This window comes from Molothrus ater, chromosome 1 (genome assembly GCF_012460135.2).
Source record: "Molothrus ater isolate BHLD 08-10-18 breed brown headed cowbird chromosome 1, BPBGC_Mater_1.1, whole genome shotgun sequence".
NCBI classification, from domain to species: domain Eukaryota; kingdom Metazoa; phylum Chordata; class Aves; order Passeriformes; family Icteridae; genus Molothrus; species Molothrus ater.
In genome coordinates, this window is record NC_050478.2 from 18,046,036 (window position 1) to 18,070,400 (window position 24,365).

Here is a 24,365-nt window from a genome sequence, read left to right on the forward strand (position 1 = left end):
AGTACCATGTCCTGTTAGATTAGCCTGACTGACAAACCCATGATAGTGAGGTAGCCAAAATGCATTTGTGTTGTTCCTTCTCAGGCTCCATGTTAATTCAGACCACAATTTGAAAACAAACTGACTCATATATAGCTAGTAAAATAGGAACCCACAGAATAATTAGAATTTGAAAAAGAAAACATCAGGTTTTTTTTAAATGCATTGAGATATACAACATAAAATAGAAGTTTCCAAAAGTTGATTATTCTCCTCGCTGAAATTATGTTCACTTAGAATCAAAACATAATTTTTATTTAAATTATATTAAATTAAATTAATAGATATAGAAAGGGAGGTGATGATACATGGATTATTTCACATCATATGACTGGAAGTACGTTCATGACACTTTTAAAACTAAAGTTATAAACAGTTTTCTGTTTTTTAAAAATAAACATTCCCCTTTTACAGTTGGAAATAAAAAGCACTACAGAATGCAAAGCATCTCAAAAGTAAAATTTCAGAACGTTGCTGATGGTTTTGTTAGAACACAGTGGCAGAAGAGATCAAAAAGGACATTATTATAAAAGAATGCACATAATAGTAACAATAATAATAATAATAATAATATAAAACTGAACTATTTTGGAATACTTTTTATCTTTTAAAACAAACTATTTGTTACTAATTGGTTCCTGGAACTGCTTGAAAAAGGCAGATTGTGGGGTGATGACAATGTATTACCTTCTATTTGTCTAGTATGATGATCCCTTAAGCCACACACATATCTGTGACCCCTCCTAAAAACTATCAACTGAAATGCTTCATATTACATTGCCTCCCCGTTGTTTGTTTACTTTTTTTCTTTCTCCTGCATTTGGCCTGCTCATGATGGGATAAACTGGGACCTTGTCTCTGGCACATGAAAGAAAGGGGGTTTTGCAGGGCCTGAAATCCTGGCCATTAAATAAAGCAGTGTATCTTCATGTGGCTGTCCTCCATTAAGGCATGGACAACACATTTCAGTACATGCAAGAGATGCTAACAAAAGGGTTTAAGAATGAATTTCTTAACAGTGAACTTATGGTCCTCCCATCTTAGCAAAGACACTATTGAACTGCAAAATTTCAGGGCAGCAATGATGGTCAAGTGTCCAGGATGGTTTCTGGATGTGCAACAAGTGGTTATAGCAGCACTTCTCAGCTGCTATAAATGACTTGAATGAAAATAATGACCTGAGGGAAATAATTGGCCAAAGAAATCAGATATGGCCTGGGGGAAGCAGATAGCAATCTGATGTTTGCTGTCACTTCCAACACAAGGACTAAGGGGCATAACCTAGAGCTGATAAATAAATATAAAACAAAGCAACAGGAAAGCAGTGGTTGGGCAGTAAACCAACAGGAACTTGCTGCCGAAGTCACAGATGCGCTGTGGAGGATGTGAAAAATTTACATGGGAATCAAAGGTGGACTGAACAAATACCTGGAGGAGACATCCCTTGGTGGTTATTACACAGGTAGAAACCATAACCAGGAAATCCCTAAGCTGAAAATACCTTGAGGCTGAGAACACTTGGGGGAAGGATCACACATACACACATGGAGGACAGGGAGTGATTCAGGACACTCAGCACAGGCAAGTCCTGTCTGACCAAGCCAGTGGCCTTCTGCAGTGGGCTTCCACAGCAGTGGACAAGGGGAGGGCTTGCCCTTTATATAGACTTCTGTAACGCCTTTGACATGGTCCCCATAACATCCTTCTCTCTAAATTAGAGAGAGATGGATTTGATGAGTGGACTGGTAGACTGATAATTAAGTGGTTGGATGGTTGCATCTAGAGGGTAGTGGTCAATGGCTCAGAGTCCCAGTGGACATCAGGGACAAGTGGTGTCCCTTAGGGTCTGTGTTGGGACCAGTGTTATTTAATATTTTTAAAAATTACATAGATGAATGGATTGAGTGCACCCTCAGCAAATTTGCAGATGGCACCCAGCTGTGTGGTGCTGTTGACAGGCCAGAGGAGCAGGATGCCATCCAGAGGGACCTGGACAAGCTCAAGAAGTGGGCATGTGGGAATCTGATACAGCTTAACAAGACCAATGCAAGGTGCCCTGAGTCAGGGCAACCCCTGGTATCAGCACAGGCTGGGGAATGGGCAGAGTGAGAGCAGCCCTGCCCAGAGGGGCTTGGGGGTGCTGATGGGTGAGAGGCTGGACATGACCCAGCCATGTGCACTCCCAGCCCAGAGAGCCAAACCTGCACTGGGCTGCATCAAAAGCAGCTGGTAAAGGGAGGGGATTCTGTCCTTCTGCTCTCTTGAGACAGCACCTGCGGTGCTGCCTCCAGCTCTGGGGTCCTCAGCCCACACAGTGGGGCTGGACTGTGAGTTCCAAAGGCTCAACCACTTAACATTACATTGAAGCAAATACAAATCTTACAGAAAATCCTGGGGTGAATTAAGCCATCCTGGCAATGCCCTAGCCAGTAATGACTTAGACAGTATAGTATAGTAAAAATAATAGTGCATGTATAGTAAACATACATGTGCTCTTAAAAACACCTCAAAAGGAAAAGGTCTTATCCAGGTTGAAGTATCACAAATTTCTCCTCCAAAAGCCCAACATATTGGTGGCCCAGCAGGCTGTGGGAGGGCAGCCATTTGTGAGCTGACATGGACAAGGATCAGCTTCTTGTTTCCAGCCCCACTGCTCTTCACTTTTCAGCTCTGGGAGAGTAAGGGACCCCTTCCAGCCCTGTTTTCTTCACACTTGTTGTGTTTGTCAGATATCATAATACTCTTGACAGAAACTGTCTTAGATTATTGAGAGATGAGTAAACCACCGTGACAAGCTTACAGGCATGGTATGATTTACAGTCCAGCCTTTGATTTATGTCACTCTGTATATTGGAAGATGAGCCTACAGGAGAGCAGCATTTCAGTTTATTACCTATGAGCAAAACCTGCCTTCCTCAGCAATCCACAGATGAGTTACGTGCCTTCCCACAACGCTTTAACTGCCCTCTGGTGTCTTCCCTCAAAAGAACAGCCTTTACTCCTACTATCCATCAGCTGAGCTGAGTCTCTGAGACAAAATTCACCATCATAAAAGGAGCTCTGGTTCACAGCTGGGCTGAATTCGACCATGAGATATGGGAAGAATGCAGGAAGCAGAGCTGTCCACCTGTGCTGACACATCTTTCGTGTCACTGTGCAGACAGAAGGGCATTGCCCCAAAGTAAAGGGCATCTCCATCAGCATATCCATTGAAATCCTTGGCCTGGAAAGCTACTGCCACACAAATACAAACCTTTTCAGTAAGATGGATTACTAAGGCAATAGTATCTCTAGGTTTCTTTCAACTAAGTCTGGCTTTGAAGAGATGACAAAGTGAAAAACCTGTGTCTGCTGTCTGAAAATGAGGGTACAATCTTGCATTAAGTTCATCGCCAAATACTGTGCAGGCTTGGCAGGAATGTTTGCAACAGTGGATTTAACCATTACCCAGCATTTCATCTCTCTCTCCTTGCATTTCTACCATGCTCCCATCACACTTTCAGATCTTATGAAAATGATTTCACCATTCCCCAAAGTTACTCAGTATCCCATATTGAGTTAATTTCCAAAGAACAACCTGACATGAAAAATAATGTGCTACCAAAGTCTTTACTTTTTCAACCCCAACCTATTTAAAGACTGTTTTAAATCCACAAATGGAAAACACAGACTTAACACAGAATGGAGAAGGACTGGAGCAGGCTCTTACCCAGTGATCTTTCCTTTGTCTGGTTTGCTGACCGCACAACGGGAAGACTTGCCCGCGTGCGGCTGCCCCTTGAAAAGGGGGTTGGAGAATCACCTTCAGACATGACCTCTAAGGAATCAGCAGATGCTTCAGAGAGGTGTTCTGTGTGGTCACCCAAATTGGGCTGTGGGCTCTGGGACGGCTTCGGGCTTCTTGTCTGCAAAACAGAGTATTTCCTTATTAGTCTACTGAAACCAGAGAGTGGGAGGAAAAAAAATCAAAGAGAAGAAGGAAGGAGTCCAATTCTTCAAATTCTGGTATGCTGGAGGTCACTTGTATAGATTATTTAGGAAAAGTGTCCTTGGATATTCTGCTGCAGTTTTTATGGTTGTATATCCGCATTGCAAATTTTGTTGCTAACAAGGCCACGAGGATAAGACTTGTGCTGAGGAGACATACAGTAATGCCATTCTCCTTGTCCACACACACACAACTCACACATACTCTAGTTTTATCAAATCTGCTAAGAAAAATCCTCTGAAAAGCAGTACTGTAATGGAGTAGCAAAGCTATCAATTTCAGTATCTTCTGCTGCGCCATCTATGCAAGGTCCAGGTCATGCAGCATAGCCAAAACAGCGATCCAACATTTCTAGTTGAAATCATAAACAATTACTTTTTTTTGTTGTTGCACCAGCATAAATCAGAACAGTCTTCATTAACTGACCAAATTAATTATGACTTTTACTGCGAAATCATATTAGTAATTGATAAACACAGCTGCTGGGAAAAAAACCAACTCTTCCAGCAGGGGAGAGATATGGTTTCATTTATGCACTTCTACCAAGTCTTCACGGTAGGATCTGCCTAGTAAAAACACATTCAATAGGAAATAAAATGTCCTGAACATTTTTTGCAAACTATAAATGACATTAAAGCCCTTTCCACAAAAAGGGGTTGCTTTAAGAAGCATAGTCAATATTGTGTAGTGTAACCCTCTCACAACCACATGTACTATTACTCTGGAAGAATAATTTCCTGGTCTCTCTCAATCAAACCATATCACAACAAATGGGAACATACAAAGCAGAAATTCAAAGCAAAGCAAGCTTACTAGGTTCCAAACCCAGTATGTAAATATGAACTTTACAGACATCTATAATCAGCACCAGGCACAAGATAGCATTAAAATTATATGTTTTTACCTCCCCTATCATTTCAGGTCAGATGCTATTATGTTAAAAATCCCCTGTATCAAAATCAACTTCAACTCTAGGTTTGAAGTTGCTGTCAAGATCCAAACAAGATTATGCTTCTTTCTGGAAAGCTAAGCTAACTAATCTTGCTGACATCTGTTTCTTTCAGTGGTTTTTCAAGTGAAATGAGCAAAAGTCATTTCAGCATCACATAATATTCCTTATGTGACTTTGAATGTATGAAGAGCTTCAACTTTTATTACATTTTCATTAGCTGGCTGTAGAGGTCTGTTCTTGCCAAGTTGTGCAGTTGCTCACAAATTACAATTATTAGATATATCTCACAAGAAAGTAAATCCTCCAGAACTACTCACTTTCTAAATGCTAATATTAAAATAGTAGGTACTATCCAATGTCCTACAATGAAATTGTTCAAGAGCATTGAATATTATGCAGGACTTAAAGCTAACAACATTTGTTCTAAAGTATGCTTTGAAGCGCCTCTGACATGGTCAGCATTAGTCCGCAGGTTGTAAATACAAGGACTTGTGCCAGGAAAGTTACAGAGGTGGCAAGTGACCTGCAAACACAGAAAAGAATCTGATAAGACAGTACTTCTTCATTAAACTTTCCAAAATGGCTTGTTAACCATCACTGCTAAAGTATTTTGTTTACACAGGCATATTACGGAAGTATTACCAAGCCAAGATATTACAGCTCTGTAGCTCCTTGTAGTGATTAAAAACTTATCTGTAAAAACCCATTCATAGGGAGGTAGAAGGCATATAATTCTCCCTTTCTAGAAAACCATGACTAAAAGAAACAAGATTAAAAAAAAATAAAGGCAACAAAATCAATCTACAAAAGATCCTTCATTTCAGTTTGTTGGGAAGGAGATTGCTTTTAATATATACTAATAAAATGGAAATATGGATCAAGCTTATTTTGCTTTGCTTTTGCTTATTTTTTCTCTTCAATGTATAATAAAATAATCCCCAAATGTCATTTGAGACATGCAGTTGCATGTGTATTGTTCATTGATAATATGAACAGATGTATATTTGAGGAGTAAGGGGACACTTTATTACCAAAATCAACAGGCACTGATTTAGCTGAGCAGTTGCCCAGTGTGTCCTGTGAATGCACAGATGGAGCCAACCTCAGCACTGCTGTGTTTCCTTGGTTGTCCCCGGGGAAATGCTGCAGGACCTCAGACACAGCATCCCAGATCCCCACATATGACATGATGTCATTACTGTAGCTAAATATGTTGGGTCTAGCTGAGATAATTTTCTCCATAGCAACCCTCACAGTGCTGTACTTTGTATTGGTGGCTAGAAGGTGTTGATAGCATACCATTATTCCTACTACTGTTGAGCAGGGCATGCACAGCATAAAGGCTCTCTCCAACATTCCCTCAGTCACCCAGGAGGCTGTGGGTGGGCAAGATCTTGGCAGAGGATATAGTCAGAAGGGCTGACCAAAAATGACCAAAGGGATACTTCATACCCCCTGATGACTGTTCAGCAATAAAAGCTAAGAAAAAGGAGGAGGAAAGGGACCGTTTGTTACTGCATTTGTCCTATGGAGCAACTGCTACATGTACTGGAGCCTGAAACCTCAATTCCTGGGAAGAGCCTGGACATCATCTGCTGATGGGGAATACAGAATACTTTGTTTACTTTAGCTCCCACAAGTGGCATTTGCTTTTTCTTTATAAAACTGCATTTATCTGAAGCCATGACATTTTCCCATCTTATTCTCTCCTCTGCATTCCAGCAGAGGAGGGGGGATGGAGTGGCTTGGTGGGTAGCTGGTGTTCAGCCAGGGTCAACCCACCACACTAAAAAGATCTTTTTCAGCAGCCGTCATTTCTCACCACCAGTGCTGCAGCTTTCTGAAGCAATCCAGAGGCACATCATGGATTCTGCTCAGATACTAATCCCAGTCTTCCTCTTAATCCACCATCTCAAATCCACAGGAATTCCACTCTAGTAAGTGGAGTGACACCAACATAAAGCCAATGCATGCTATAAATGAGATCCACCAAATACAGACATGAAGTGTATGAAAAGCTTCAAGTTATTTGTCATGCTAAACTTCTGTAAACATTATATACCAGGATTCTGAATTTTAAACAGATTCTAAAAAAATTCTCAAGCTCAGCAACAACAGTGGGTATTCAAAAGAGACTGCAGATTTTATAGGAAAGAATTTTTGTTATTGGCAACAAGCACAAGGTTGAAGCTTCTTAAAAAATCAAGTGGATTCCTAGGTACGACTTAGGAAAATCAACTCATGCGGTGGGGAAGGAGCCAGCAACGTTTACAGAGCTATAGCTGCAAGTATTTGTAAAGATTTTTGAAGAAAGCAGTGCAGAAACCTTCAGCATGGTCCAACCTTGTAATAATTATTCAGGATGATGATTCTAATATCAAATAAAAAAAATAAGACAAGTGTCAAATAAATACTTAATAATAACAATGCCGTATATGTTTTTTTCCACTGAATGTTCACTAATATTAAATTGCTTAAAATAATACCCCAGCAAGCATCATTTTAAGAACTTTTCAGGAATGAGCACACAGCACAAGCTTTCACAAAATAAATGTTGACCCCAATACTCAATGTTTCAGGACTCAACAGAGGACCCAACTAGAGTCATAGTGTAGACTGCTGCTAGGTGAGTCAGAATGGTGCTCAAAAAACCCTGAAATACCTAACAGAGAAGAAAATTCAAGATGTACCCACTAAGGAACAGCATTATCCAAAATTAAAATGTGTAAATAGAGACTCCACAGAGGCAGACAAACTCAAGGAAATGCTGGCACATTCCAAGCCACCTCGGGGATAAGTGCCAGAAAACAGAAGGAGGTTCAGAAGAGGCAGCAGATCTCTCTCCCCCCTCTGCCAATACCAGTTAGGTTACATTTCCTCAGCCAGCCATGGTCTTTCCCCCCAAGCTGTATGTTAGGAGGCACTCCCCTGAATGTTTCTTTGTGCAATAAGGTTCATTTTTCACCCAGCTGAGTAGAGCTGACCTTCCTTAAGGATTTCTCTGATAAAAGATACTCTCTGTGCTAGTTCTGGGTTACAAGATCATCAGAAAAGATAGGCCAAAACAGGGATGAACCATTCTGGTGTAAACTTACATGTAATTACAGTGTAAACTTGCAATTAATTTGTGCTTTTTGATGACTCTTTTACTTAGGATACACTACTTTATTTACAAGGATACAGACCCTTGTAACCTTTTCAGGGTATATATTTAAGTATACCACATGGAGCTAGCAATTACAGAAGATATTTCAACTGCTCCTGGAATCTGACAAAGAATTAAAACTGTAATTGATCATGCCTCATGACAGACATCTGTCTGCTATAGCTTGGCAAAAGAATGCACTTTCAATACATCTGCTTTAGTCCTTTCACTGACTCAGAAAAAATAAAGAAAAAAGTGCAAGGCTCTTTAAATGCTGTAAAATTGCAAATAATTAGGAATAAAGCCTGAAAGTACCTGAATAATGAAAAGTGAGATACTGCAGAGATGCCAATGTATGGGCAGTCATGGAGTAGCAGAGATTTTCATCAAGCTCTCTGCATGCCTCTGCCTCTGGTCCTCTGCTCACATTTGTCCACACTAATCCTCTCATGCTTTTGTTCTAGCCAGTTTTATGTTTCTGTTATTCATAGTGTTCTTCTATGCTCATTTCCAGTTATTTTTTTATACTAATCTATATAACAGAAACCTTTTTTCCCTCTTTTTCTTTCTCCTGCAAATTTGCTTCACACATTTCCATAGACAAAACAGAACTCAGAAAAAAATAATTGCACAACCCAAAGAAAGTTTTAATTTCATCTCTCAATCAATTCCCACTTTTTATTTCTTGTCTCCAGGAACTTCCTTAGCCATTATCTTGACAGAAACTTATCTATTCAGGAGAATAATTTTACGTATCTTGGAAGTTGCTAGCACTCCTGGCAATGTACAAATGGTAAACAAAGGCACCAAAAAATAGAACAGAGGTAGTAAAATATATTTTTCCAATCACGTACTCTAAAAAACATAGAATAGGCAGCTCCCCTTCCCCCACATTTAAGAGTCTTCTTGACATTTCAAATAGAGAGGAAAAATCAGTAGAAAAATGGAAGCCTACTCTTCTTGACTTTCAAGTAAACTGCTTGTCCTGTGACATGTGCCAAAGATGGATACAGGATATGTGACAGACTGCACACAGGCATATAAACAGGCTGTGTTTCACGTATGATGAGTTTTATTAACCCTGAAGTAGTACCACAGCACGTGAATTCTTACTACTGCAACAATACTTCATCATATTTGTGTCACATTATTGTTGTCTGAAGGATGGATCTGCTTTCTCCACAGATAGAGTCTTTGGGTTTCCATATTAATACACCAACAGGGTTTTACTTGCCTGGACATGCTATTAGTGACACATTACTGTTGAAGAGAAAGCGAATGCTACCCATATTATTTCATTTTTAAGCATTTTCCATATTTTTCCACAGGACTTTCTCAGAAAAGTTAAATGCTTATACATGGCTGTATAAACTAAATTTTGTATTACCTCTGTGCAACTGATGTATTTGGATACCCTGTCTCACTAGGGGAGCTGGGTGTGAGGAGATGACTCAGCAGCTGAATGCAACATCAAACCATCTCTTGCAACAAACTCACTTCTGTGCCTCTGGTGCTTTTTCACCATTACAAGACGTAAAAATCTGTGGCATCTTTCTTTGGGATGCCATCAGCTGGAAATGGTACCATGCCAGGAGCAGGCACATGCCAGCATCCATGTTCTCCAGAGCTCAAGAGAGTGGGAGGGAGCTGCCCACTCGCCCACATACAGATCCTGCAGGTGCTAGTTATACTTCTCCCTGATGCCTGCTCATGGATTAACACGAGTTAGTGTTAGTCTAGCTTTCTAGACTAGAAAGCTAGTCTAGTCTTTCATTTCTCTATTTCAAACCCAAACTTTTCACTCTTTTCTGTTGAATCAACAACAACAAGTTACAAAGCCAGTTCTTTCTCACAAGCAGCTCAGTTTGGTGGCAATATGGATTTCTATGGTATGAATGGCCAGAGTTATTTCCTCTTTGATAAGGAGAAACGCCTGAGCCATGGCTGCCCACCACCGTAGCAGTGAAGCAAGGTACCCCACTTGCCTGGAGCCTCCTCGGCTTGGAGGCATGTTCTGCGCCAGATACTGCCCGAGCTGCCCCGGGGGTGCCGAGGGCAGCCTGAGCTCACCACGCTCACACGGGAGCGATGCCAGCAGGGGCAAGGCACAGAGCCCTCCCCCGGCCACCTGCCCTGCGGTCATTGAGCCAAGCAGTGAATTCGGTGCGCTGCGAACGTGAGGTGCTGCCCCGGAGCAGATCTTGGCATGCTCTGAGAAAGGGAGGAAACAGACCCAGAAGAACTTCTCCAAGTAAGGTAAAGAAAGCATTCCTCCTCCCTGCCATGGTGAAAGGAGGGGAAGATACCTCAGCCATCAGCACCGGTAATGCTCAGTCACAGCCACGCACCACCCATCCTGTGACAGGCTCTGGATGCTCCAATGAGTGGACATAAACAAGGTAAATAAACTCTTCTCTGCTTATGACAGGATCTTTATCTACTACTCTGTATTCATTGATGCTGACCCCAGCTTTTTCCACCTAGAGGAAAAAAAATATGTCTAATGATGGGACAGAGTTTATCTGCCATATTTTTAGGTTGTAATGATATTCAAATCATCCTAAAAATCTGCACGTTTTCCCACGAGCCTTGCTAGCTCCTGTTGGTGGCCAGCTGCATGCTCCCTGCTGTGGCAAGCTGCCAAGACTCATTTCTTTTAATCCTGAGTGCTGTGAATCACCGAGCAGGATGCTCCCCCCTAGGCAAGACCATGACTTGCTCTTCAGCTGGTTGATCCCCAGAGTTAGCAAAAAAAGTTTTTCACGGAACTATTATAAATTACTAACATAAAACAACATTTTCCATTTTTTTTTTTAACTGTAAGCAACTAGATAAATTGAAACCTGTTTTTCAGGAAAGCTGTGTGTCTACAGTAAAGATATTCATTAGGAACAATAAAAGCTGTAGGTGCTCAGCACTTATGCTGCCAGACCTCTTATTCAGATGTTTAATTGCAGGAACTTGCATTTGAAAATGCTGCCCTAAGGAACTCAACAGCCCGTCTAAGAGCAGCTTAATTGGTCCAAACAAGTCCAGACTGAAATATGCAGCATGCTGTGACATCTCTTTGGAATACGTGTAATATCAGAAAACCCCAAGCCATCCACATTAAAGTGTAAAAATATTTTGCAGTATGCTTCTGTCCAAATCCAAGGTTTTCTTTTTCTACAAACACCTGAGATTTGAGGGTAGAAAGTGAAGTAAAACAGAGAAAACTATTAGTCACTCACTAATAAAAAGCAAAAGTCATACTTAATGAAAGAAACCTTTATAATCAAATAATTTATCTCTCCGTTTTATTCTAATCCTTTGTCATGTGAAGAATTTATTCACACATGAGAGTAAAATTAAAAAAGCCACGGGCCACCTCACTATTTTTCCCTGCCAAGGCTTCTATGAGTCCATCAATTTTCCTCAGACCAAAATTTTGTCTTTCACAGTCTCTGTCATATTCTTGCATCACAGCTTCAGTTTATTATTGCTTTGTTTAAATAAGTCATCCATAAATTCCAGCCTGGATATCAGCATTTGTCTTAATTAAGGCCGTATGGCAGTTTCAGTTGGAAGCTATTTTTCTTTTCCCTCCTGAAAAACTCTACTGCAAAGTATTCACAACCCAGCACGACCCTTTGCTCCATCCAGGAGATGGCTGCGTTTCATCAGCAGTGGCTGAGGTAACTCCTACCTACACAATCCCCAAAATCGCCATGAGAACTGTGAAGATTAAAAGGGACGATTTAAACAAAAACTGTCATTATGCTGATTAAAGGGGAAAGATCTTTACATGCTTAAAACCACATGCAAAAACTAAGGTGGGGGGTGGGAAGAATATATACCAGATGCCTAAATGTACCTAGGGGATAGTGAGTTCTGATTCAAGATTATTTACCCATCCCTGTTCCTCCCACACAGGTCCCTGAAGAAAACAGGAGGGTCTGTTTCTGTGCTGTTTCCCAAAGCAAAGGCACACAGAGCAGCAATCCTGGAAAAACCTGTTTTTCTGTGTTTCTACAAGCTGAGAAGGCGCTCTGCATTAACATGCTATTTTAAAAATACCCAAAAAAAGGCCCACCGACAGGAGAGCCCACCGCAGGCGGGTGGGGGTGAGGGCAGCAGGCAGGGTGTGCTGCCAGCCCCAGAGGAGCAATGGCCCAGGACAGGCAGCGCTGAGGCCGGCGGCAGCACACCCACACCACGCACTTATTTTTAGCCTCTACTCGTGGAAGGAACCGTGTTGAAGCACTTACTAGAGCTTGTTGCTCTGGCACCAGGGAGAGTTAGGGGGCTGCCGCAGGAGAGAGGCCGTAGAAGCTTCTGCTGCTCCTCTCTCCCAACTCGTCACCTTGCTCTTCTGCTTCTTTTTCCCTCCCTCGAGGCCACCTTGGCGAGGGAGGAGAAACCTTTCTGCTCTCCACACCTCAACCTCTCCCACCCTTCCCTGTGGTCCCATGTTTATTGGCCTCCTTAAATCCTGAGAGGGGAAACACAAATCAGGTGCAAATGAGCTCTGCCTGCTCCGGGTCCTCCCTGCTCTCCCTCCTGGGGCTTTCATGATTGCGATTGCACTCTTGGCTGCGGTAGAAACCATGCAGAGGCACCTTTTAGGTGTGTACCTGCAAGGCCTGTACACATCCACTGCCTCTCTGGGGGAAAAAAGGTACCTGTTGTAGGCATCCATTCTGTATGGCATTACAAGCCATCTAGAAATGGAGGAGAAGCTCAACAGGATGAAAGGTGAAATACAGGTGACTTCAGAGGCACACTGTGCATATAAGATAATTCTGAGAGTTGCACAAGTAAGATTTTTTTGCATGTTCAATACAAAAATATTTACTGCTCTGCCCACAGAGCTGTCCTTAATTTTGCAGCAAGACTTGTACCACCTAAGCCAGTTCCAAGTATGTATATAAAAGAAATATAAAGCTGGAATTGGGACAATGTTTAGGAATCACTTATTTATCAAGGATCTCCCATTCAATTTTGGTGGATTTCAGAGCATCTAATACAAGAGCTTCATGTCTGTCATGCCATTAAAGGAAAAGTCAGAATTTAAAAAATCGTCAGAGGACGCACATGCATCACACTCCCATATGCAATTAATCTATATGCATAATACTTCATTGCTGTGAAATACAGAGAGACAAAGCATGCAGATTCATATTTATTTGAGAATTTTAGTTGTGAAACAAGACACACACAATTAAAGGGTAACAAACTCAATTCACAGCAGAGTGCAGAAAAAAGAAAGTACAGTACTAACTCTCTGAGAGGATTCAATTTTCATCATGTACCTTTGAATGTCAAGTTCTGAATGAAGGGAGACCAACATGCACTGCAAAACCTGTGGATCAAAGAGAGAAAAGAAGGGGAGGGGAGAGATAATTGTTAACAGGAAAAGAAAAAGGAGAACAATAGAAATTCAAAAAGAATAATATGTACATACTGAAAGTATACTGAATGAAGAGAAGAGAAGAGAAGAGAAGAGAAGAGAAGAGAAGAGAAGAGAAGAGAAGAGAAGCACTGAAAAACCATGAAGGAAATGCACATGTGGCAGAGAACAATATGCTCTATCAATATTTAATATGCAATATTCTCAGAACTCTTGCTGGAACTCAGTTCAGATGTGCTACATGTGGTTGTATGTCAAAGAAACAAAGAATGTTCTAATGTAAGAGTTAATGGCTGAAAGCTGAGCCATAGAGATTCATATATAAATATATACATATATATATATATATATATATATATATATATGAACCATATATGTAAACCATAACTGACAAATAACAAAACATTTCTTCCTGAGAAATGATACAGCTCTTGGCTGGAATTAGCAGCAGTCATTACACTTTCGTGTTCATTTCACACTTACTACAGGGACAACTTAGAAATACTGTGTAACTCATGTGTAACCACAACTGAAAAAAAGAACAAGAGAAACTATGGTATGAATAAAAAGTCTTTGCCAATCACATCTCTCTTTACTATTCTACCTCTGATCTTGAACCCTACAGAATGTGAGAATTTGCTAAAAGGGGTTTAAGGGCCAAAAAAACCCAACTATTTTTTCCTCCAACACATGAACGAGATGCTAATTGGAGGGGAAATTGCCTACTGATGTTTGAGTTCACAGAGGTGGATGTCCTCTATTTTCCTTAATCTTCATTTGCCTGTGGGTAAAGGAGATTTTTGTAGAGTGCTCTAAAAAACCTCTAAGCAATCAATTTCTCCTTCAACAAAGTCAGGCTCCCACAACTGCTGCTTCCCAGTTCAGAACATGCAGCTATTCATACCAGGCAAAGAAATGCAACTGCTTTGACAACAAGGACGTCATTGTTAAAGAATCTTATTTAACAAGTAATTATAATGCCAACATCACAATTAAGAGTGTAATTCAAAAAATCTTTTGAATTTTACAAACCCAGAGGATATGAGCATGTGAGAGCTGATTCTGGGGATGAGATAAGCAACTTGTAAGTATGCTATGATTTTTCATGCTTTTGTCCGTTGGATACTTTGGAAGGGCAGTACCATTTTATTTTAAAGAGAACAATAGATCATTTTTCTCCCTATGATAACTGCATAATTTAGAATTGTTCAAGTAAAATGTGATTTTTACAAATAAGCTATTTATGCAAACACAGTACAAATTAAATGTAGCCTTCCGGCAACAACTGGAAACATTCCAGTTCCAAACCACAAAGACAAAACAGTCTGTTGCTAATGTCTCGGTAATACTGAAACTGTATTGGGTTTTTTCATGTTTTTATACCTTTACCACCCCACATAGGCAAACCTGAGAAACCCTTCTTGGCTTTTATCAAACAATTCTCTTTAAAAAGAAAAAAAAAAGGAAAAGGATCGTATAAGACCAAGTCCCTTCTCAATGCCAAACACACAAGACTTCCAAGGGGAAAAAAATCATCCTGCATGTTTGCTTGACATTCAGGCATCATTATACATCAAGGCCACACGTCAGAAGGGACATTACTCTGCCCAATGGCAGCTTTAAAAGTGTGCAACAGTCACCCTTCCTAAAGCCATTGCATAGGATCAACTTGAGCTGCTTTAGTTTTCTCAAACCTTGTCACCTCATGGAGGATTACAATTGTTTCACTTTTCTCTGGACTTTCCTAGTCCCAAAGGAAGTGAAACATGAATTCTGACCTAAGTGTGGGTAAGGAAATGAGGATGCTTGAGGAAAGCTGCAACACTTCTCACCCTCAATCCCGAGAAATCCTTAACTCTTCCCCTCCTGTCATCACAATACGGTATTTATTTTAAAGCAAGTAGATGAACGAAGATATGCAGTTAAAATACATAAAAAGAGTCCACCTTAGATCCAGAAGTCTCTCCCTCCTCCTGCAGGAATTGATTTGAAATCACATGGATATGCTGCTGGATTAGGAACTAGTGTTCTCTGAATAAATACAGCCTTGCAGAAAAAAAAGAACCACACACAAGTCCAGACCCACAACAGGAGTGCAGCAGGAGGCTTCTTCTACTCCTGCATAAGGCACCTCCAGGAGACTGACAAGGCATCCATGGTGTTATGTAGCAAACCAGATCTCCTACTGAAGATCCAGACATGCCAGTGTGGGAGAAATATAATTAAGACCATTACTGCAGCCCACGTAAAGACGTTATTATGAATGAAATTTGAAGACATTTGGGTCTGAATCCAAACCTGAAGCATGGCTTCCTTTGGATCTTTCCAAAATATTTCTTAACTGTCTGCATTTCTGTCCAAACTCAACACCACACTGATGCCTTCATCAGCACTCCACTAACCTCAGGGGTATTTAAAGATGGAAACCAATAATGATCTCTTTTTTCCTTTACTTCTAGATTGTAGACGAGTATGATTTTTTTCCATCTATCAGCAAGCATATGGTTATATATAGTCCACAATGATGGGAAATGAATCCAAGGAAAGCTTTCCAACTTCCAAATGCAGCAAGGGCTGCGATCTCTCAACTCCAGGGACAGGTTTCTGGGACAATTCCCTGTCTTCTGCTTCCCTCACCAACTCAGTCATTGTTCCAGAAAGATGAGGCATCAAAACAAATATCCAGCATGAGGAGAGAGGATGTTGGAGCAAATCCCAAAGAAGATTAAAAAACCCTGGACTTGACTTACTAAGAAATAAGGAACTGTAGAGTGCAGAACACTCAACTAACGTGCTCTGAGCAACCTCTGCTGGCCAGCAGATAGGATCCTATGCCTTCTCCTAAATGGAGTTGTACAAAGCCTGTGATTTCATTTTCATCTATGAGTGCAGATCCTTAGCTGGCTTGAATGAACATTACTTGACCAGCTCAAACAGTGCACAGTGCAAAGAAAACCTGTGAAAGGGCCTGTCACTTCCCAATGAGATAGAAAAAAGACCAGGATTTCCACTTCCTGTTAATACCCTCAGAGCACAGAGGCTCCTGTTGAAACTAGTGTTATGTTTTTATGAGTTTTGGAAGCAAATAGTCAGACTACAAGAGGCACCAATGCTTGTACATGTTGGACTGGCATGCAAAAGAAACAGATTAATACAGGCAGATGCACATAAAAAAGTAATACATTAAAAAATCAACAAAAGAACATAAGTAGTTTTCTCTGGAAAAAGGTGGAAAATATTAGAGGCCAAGAAGAGTAGAAGCTGAGGCTGGAACATAACACACAACTAAGAAACAGTTGCAGAGTGTCACCACTGGCAGGTATGAGCAGGAAGGGTGTTACATTTGAGAAAATTTTGGGAGCCAGACATCGTTGTAATGAGAAGAGTACCAGAGAGGAAGGAAACAGCTGCAAAACATGTTGCTTTTGAACTTTAAACCTAAATTGAGCAAGTGGTGGCCCGGGTAGAGGGTGTAGAAGGCTAAGAGTCACAGGAGGAAAGCAAAGTTTTCCAGGAATGTGCTGAATGTCATCAAAGGAAGACATAAGGAAAGTCTGGTGAACACCACTTGTAAGGTGGTGCCCAAAGGAATATGCAGCAGCTTAGGGAGGACAAGGATTAATACCCTGAGGCTGACTGACTGTATTAGTCATTATCCCAGAGCCCTCAAAACAAGGGTGAATGAACTGCAAGTCTGCCTTGTGGGATCTGCTTGCTAAGCAGATCAAAGGAACATATTCACCATTTTAAGCAGGATCAGACCTGTTGAACACTGAAATTCTAAGTCTCCAGAGGAAAACACAGATGCTTGAGACATTTGTGTTGATGATTTAGTAGGAGACATCTGTCCCCCTGAGTCAGTCTGAAATAATGTCACAGAAGGGTATTAGGAGCACAATGTGCTCCCTCCGCAGGAATGCAGCACTGCTGCTCTGGCTGGCAGTGACATACAAGCTGAAATGCCTTTTCACTGGCAGCACTGCAAAAGAGGAGCATTTTAAGTTTTCCCCTTCTTTTTTGTTCTGTGTAATATGCTCTTGATTTATGCTTTTGATGGATTTCAAAAGGGAAGTCCTTACAAAAGCAGAATACGTTAAACACATTGCATTTATCATGGGTCACCCAGGAAGATGACACTGTTGTTGAGAAAAAAAAGCAGCTAAAATCAGAGAAATGCAGGAGTAGAGAATGAAGCAAAAGGAGGCTAAGCCAGGACCCCAGGACATTAGGATGACAATTCGTGTTCCTTAGGTTTACAGTCTCTGGGTGAAATCCTGCAGAGACATGCAATCAGCTGAAGCTGCAGGGAAATGATAATGAGAACACAAAGGGCTTGAGATGAGTATGTAGATGATGATATACAACTAAATGAGATGCTGACTCATAAGTCCTCTAAAACAGCTTGAAACTGAAGGAAGGAAATGAGGATCAACTGCCTATTTCCTGTGCACAATGGTTTTGTGGGGAGGATGCGAGAAAATGGTGTTTCTCAACAATGCTGGGATGGGAAAAAGTGAGGATAGTAACTCAGCTGGGATCAGGCCCAAGAGGTTCTTCCAACAGAAATGTTAAGCACACAAATATCTGCCAAAGATGGGAAAGGGTGAAGTCTTTAATCACATGAAAACACAATCAATGTACAGGATCAAGTGCAGGCATCTACACAACAGCATTTAAACAACTGCGGGGGTGAGGGGTGACACAGGTGGTGATGGCCAATGACAAATGGTGCTACAGGAAGCATGGAAACAAAAACCCCCGAAATTCAAACCAGGGATGTACTCAGAGAGATAGCAAAGGAAGAGGTCTGCACAAAACATTATGACTTCTTATGTTTCAAGATTTACATTTTCCAGGACACTCTACATCTACATTTCCCTCAAGCTGCACACACTCTTTAGCTCAAACTCATTGAACATTACAGCTGAAAATGACATTTGTTAACCAGGCAAACTATTTTGGTTTTGATTTCCAAACAACAACAACAACAAAAAATAAGAGTCTTCTCTTCATCGTTGATTTCGTCTTCCTCACAGTTCTTGTAAAAGAATAGCTAAAACCTTGTGTTTCATTTTAGTGAGGATCAAACCTATTCCTTTACATAATTTCATATAATATATATAGTAGATTTTAAAAGCAAACAGCTAGAACAAGAAAACAAAAACCTCAAGGGAATTCAGATCACAGTCCAAATTATACTTTTTCAGAGATATAAAATGTTTACACCTTTAAAGTAAAAAAATAGTCTGGTATTCAGGGGGTTCAAAATTTTTTCAGGGTCACATAGCCTTCTCCATTTCTTGTCTCTCTACCCATGCAGAGTTGCTGTGTTGAAACACCTTATTTTTGAACCGCCTCAACATAAATACAGTATTGTATCTGTACTCCAGTTCCTGTACAATAGTAAAGGAAAATGTAACTCCTTGTTCACCTTAGATGACTTTTAAGTCTAGTGGTTTTTAAGCAAGAACCTGCAGGGTATTGTATATTTCAGTCTTGGCTTTATGCTTTAAGTATATAATTAAACATATAATTAGGAATAATCATAGAAGAAATCCAGGAGACTCTTTTCATTAATGAAGTTAGGCATGAATATATTGTTTGGTTTCTCTTGGGCCCTAGCACCTACAGGGGTGGGGGCTTATCAGACTCTCCTCTTTCCACATTTCATAAAAAGGAACCAAGACATTACATAAAAGATATTATTCCTGTATTTATGATTTTTCTGTCTTCCACTACACAATTTAAGTATCACTCTGCAGTGCAACATACAAACCCAGACTGGTTGGTACAAGCTGAAGAAAATATGACGACTAGTCCTAATTTCTCTGAGGTAATCTGAACCTGATTTGAATCCATGAACCTGAACTTTACTCAGTCCTTTGTGATGCAAAATTCTGTATGCAAAAAGCCTCCATTGTACAGACCTGGAAAACTGAAAAAACATTGGCTGAAGATCTCAAACTTGGCTGCCCAATGAGGCTTATGAGTTTACAAGGAGGTACCTTCCTGTGCCTCCTACTAATTCTGGTAAGATGTGCATGAAACAGACCAATTTTCAGTTAGTAGTTCAATTGAGAGTTTTCAAGCACTGACATGCAATATCTGAGATAGCAAACAATCTAAATATGGATTCAGAGACTAAACTTTACTAAGTGAGTGTCAAGAAGATTGTTTACAATTTTTCCATATTTTTCCCACTGTTGGAAATTGGAAAAATTAGACAAATGCATTATTTTGGTTTCCAACAGTGTATCTCTTCTATTATTCACTCCCTTCTTCCTATCATTATCATCTCCTCTTGGAATCACAATATATTGCTGAAGATAAACAACAAAAAATATTATAAATCTTTATAAAGGAATAAAGAAACAATGATGACCTAAGAAGGAAAAGATTTTCATAAGCTGTCTCAAGTATTTTGAAAAGTAAGAATAATAGAGAAAATGTGATGTTTAAAGAATATAACTGTTTGTCTCTCTCATTTTTCTGTGGTATTTTTCTCCCAACTTTATTTAAACAACTGGCTGACCTGGTTATTCATACAACAACCATTGCTGCAAAGCACAGTATGGTGTATGCAAGAACAACTGATGGTCTACTGAGAACAACATCCTCTGAAATGCAAAAAAATGCATGGACTTGTCATCTTTCATTGCTTAGACTTAACTGTAATGTTTCTTTAATAAGTTCTTGCTTTTGAACTTCATTTTGGCCTTCAATATTGATTAAATGTACCTAATTTTTAGGCTGTGATCTGCTTATCCATTTAAACCTTTTAAAAACTACTCAAAATGGTAAAAATTTGAATTACTTCCCATTCAAAATTATAAGGTTACAGGAGTTGCTCCCTCACCCCAACAGAAAAAAAAAAGGTATTTACTCAGAAGGCAGAATAAACAAAAATGTGTACACGCATTTTGTTCCACCTTTTTGCTGTGTACCTCCAGAAGACAAAACAACTCTAATGGACAGGTATGCTAATAACTTAAAGCCCACAACTCCAAATGATGGTCTCAGCCAAAAACCACCATTCTAACTACTGCCCTGGACAACTTTAGGAAGGGGTTTATGCAGTAGAGTACCCGCCTGTCAGGATGCCTGCCTGCTCTTCTGTTCAGCTTTTATGAAAAAAACAAAACCTACCTCATTTATATGCCTCAAAGCTTTTAATTTCTTTTAAGGAAGTAAGTTGTAGAGCAGAAACAATTTAGAGAGCACTAATTGAGGGTAACCTGGGTAAGAAAAATCGGTGGAGAACTGCAGTGGCAACCTCATATTTTGGCAAGTCTTACCAAGTATTTCTCAATATACTAAAGCATTCTTAGAAAATTTAATTAGAATTCCCTTGACCACAGAGAAATGGGTGAATAACTTTGATCCAATCCTAGCTTTCTATGGTCTGAGAGTTAACAAGCTTTGGTTCCCATTTCAGTCATAAAACCACTTTTCTGTCCTTGGCCCACCATGTACAACAGAACTCACAGTACCTTTTTACCTTACATGGCTTCTGCAGTAATTAACTCATGAACAGTTTCCAGCACATTGCAGGGAAAACTGCTACAGAAAAGTATTACATTTATACACCACATTAAGTTTGCTCTTAACCTCTTGTAAGGATCACTGTCTTAGCACAGTAGGAAGGTTTTAGTAAGCACAGTCTCCTACATTTTCCCTTAGAACACCTAAAACTTTGAACTATAACATTAAACAAAAAAAGCCTACCTGTTTTATGATTAACTGAATTTATTATCTTCCACCTTTTCTTAAACACATACTTGTCATCTACACAATTAGAAGTGAACTATGAGCTCAGAAATGCCTTTGTGCAGCACACACCAGCTTACAATTGAATAGTTACAGAGTAATTAGAGTGGAATCCAGGAGACTAAGTCAGTCTTACTATCTCATAATATCAGTTTATCATATAAGTGAGACAGATAAATATCAAGTACATATAATGTTATACACAAACAGTGAGATTCTGCAAGGTCCCAAGTGATTCCTGTTTTTATTCAATCAGATATCACTACTATGATGCTAGGGGCTAATTATCTCTAGCCAACTTTAGGCTGTGGAAAATTATTGTGACATCACTATTACAAAACAACACTTTAAGTTTTCATTGATAAGAATATTTACATATTAATTTAATTTTCAGATTTATATATAGATAGTCAAATACTATATATTGTTCAGAAGTTCTCATTGCAATACGTTTTATTATGTACTTCAAAACTTTCTTCTTAAAATTATCTTCTCACACTTACAATGTAAACTCAATAATAAACAAACCATAACATCAGCCCATTAATCAGATATGTCAGTTTAAATATATCCTATTTGGGAAGAAAACCAAATGCTACTGGCTTCATAAACCTTACAGAACAGGGAACAAAGCTAGAGTTGGATTTCAAGAGTTGATGTCATCATTGTTCACAAGCCAACACGGGGCTTTAAAACTGAAAAGAATCTACAGATTATAAAATGGTTTCCAACTTGTAAGGGGCCAGGCTGCTCACCAGTGGATAATAATCTGCAGTAGAGTTTAGGCTTTTTTCCTGAGGACAGGCTGGGGGAGGGGATCTAACACATTCATGCAGAACAGAATGTGCAATTCTGTATTCTCATGTGCTGTAAAGAGAAATGTCATTTCTCTTTACAAAAGAGAAACATTTCACAAGTTGGGATCTTTACACAGAATACCTTTGTTCCCCAAAAACCTTTCCAGCTACAGTGCTAGCATCACTCTTAAATGACAAAGTATCAAAAACAAGGAGAAACAAGCCTAATATCCCTGAAAGTCTTCAAGGACAGGTTCTATGAAGCTCTGAGTACCTGCCCTAGTGGAAAGTGTGCCTGCCCATGGCAGGGGGGAGGAACCAGATGATCTTTAAGGTCCCTTCCAACCCACACCACTCCATGACTAGTATGAGCCAATAGATATCTTTTCTGCGTATCAGAGAGAGGTGTAGTGACAGGAGTATGTACATTTGAATTTTCTCTTCCATGATTTAGTTTTCTTTTAGCACATACACACATTTCAGAACACAGCATCCTTAGAACTGCTGAAAATTTACCAATTTGAATCTTAAAACTTTGAAATGAAGTAAACTTTATTAGACAAAACCAGATGAGAGTACATAGCTTCTTCTGCTCTTTTGTGACTCTTCAATGACCTCACAATACTCAGTGCCTTCCCTCTCCTAAATTCAGCAAAAAAAATGTTATCTGTTCAAACAAAAAAGGTATACACAAATATTTGAAAAAACTGTCTCAGTTTCTTCTAATTACATGGCACGGCCTCCATCAGCCAATAAATACTGCAGATAGAACATAATGTAGGTTTGTACTTGAGATTATCCATTTGCCTGGTTACTGATACTGCTGAGAGCATGTCTTGTGAGTTACAGGTATGCATACAAAAGGAATCCTTATTCCACAGAAGCTCATGGGATGTGTTTACTACAGGCATCTCTAGAGGTTATTACCTTTAAGTGTCTTTAAGCCTCAAAAACAGATTTGAAAGATTCAAAGTGAAGAAAGAATGGGCTCGAATGGATTGTTTGTGAAGGAATATGAGATTAATTTGCTTTCCAACAGGTGACCCTGTAGGACTTAAAAAGCAAAACATACTGGCAGTGGTCTTCTAAGATGTGTCTGAACATGGGTGAAGGTGCCTAGCCTGTGAAAATAAATATGTTCATACACTCTATAGATGTAGCTTTGCTTCTGTCTGGTGTTTACTGTATGTCTTGGTGTTATCTTGGAAACTAGAAAATAATTCCTATTTTGGCCATGGAGCAATACTTACTTTTTTTTTGGTCTCTGCTCCTCATCCTTCACTTGCCTGTTTTTTAGATGGAAATATAACCTGTTTCTTCAAGCAGCAGTGAAAAGTATATTGTCTACTTACAATCATCAAGTATTCTATTCTCTGATACAGTTGTTAGCAAGGAAAACTCTGTGATGATAGCTCACAGCATCTAAATGTGCACTGCAGAGGTGCATATTTTCCCTTCAGTGTCCTCAAGAGATTATCTTCTGGCTTGCACTGGTATCAATTCTGATTGAGAGAAATCATGACCCTGAGATATACTCAGCAGTTCTATCCTATTCAGCATGCTGTTCACAACATAAAGTGATGACAGGCATTGTTGTTCCCAGAAATAATATCCAGGTTGACCAGCTAGAAAACACAGATCTTATCCACTCAGAAAGGAGATGCAAAGATGGTTTATGTGGGAGACAATAGTTGTATGACAAATATTCAATACTGTAGGATTTTACATTTGGTTGCTGCAGAAGAGAGACTGAGAAACTTTTTTTTTTTTTCTTTTTAACCTGAAGGTTCTGGGCTAAAGTAATTCAAAATTGAAGAGGTACTCTGATCTGATGAACTCAAAAGGAAATACTAAGTTCTTATGAAGACATGAACATATTCAAGACTTTCACTCACAATGACAGCGTTACTCTATTATCCCTTTAACCCTCTTAAAAGAGTTCCCATCCTCAATCATTTTTCTCTAGTTATTGAAATTACCAGAAGTATCACTATTTCTCTATTTCTAAAAGTCAAACAGAAAACGCAGTCTGACAATGAAGGTGGATTAAGGAGAGTTCTGTGAAAGCAGATGTTGCAGGGAGTTCACTGAAGGTTAGGTAGTGCAAGAAAGACAAGTGGAAAAAAATCTAGTGGATGATCATATCTGCCCTGACATGCACTGACTGAGCTTTCAGTTCTGTTTATCTCAGGAACTGAATAAGTGGCCAGTAATTTCAATAGTGTCCAATAAGGCAAGGGTGCAAGTTGTACAACAATGCTGAAAGAAATAAGATGATATTTCATTTT

At 39.7% G+C, this 24,365-nt stretch overlaps 1 protein-coding gene across 6 annotated transcripts in view; it reads right to left on the reverse strand.

The window, feature by feature from the left end:
- The window catches only part of KIAA1217 (KIAA1217 ortholog), a 230,281-nt gene that overhangs the window by 90,838 nt on the left and 115,078 nt on the right, over window positions 1–24,365 (reverse strand). For all 6 annotated transcript variants that reach the window (XM_036404068.2, XM_036404095.2, XM_036404087.2 and 3 more), the window contains exon 3: window positions 3,749–3,944. In XM_036404068.2, the coding sequence (XP_036259961.1) occupies window positions 3,749–3,944 (196 nt within the window). The remainder of the gene's footprint in view (window positions 1–3,748; window positions 3,945–24,365) is intronic.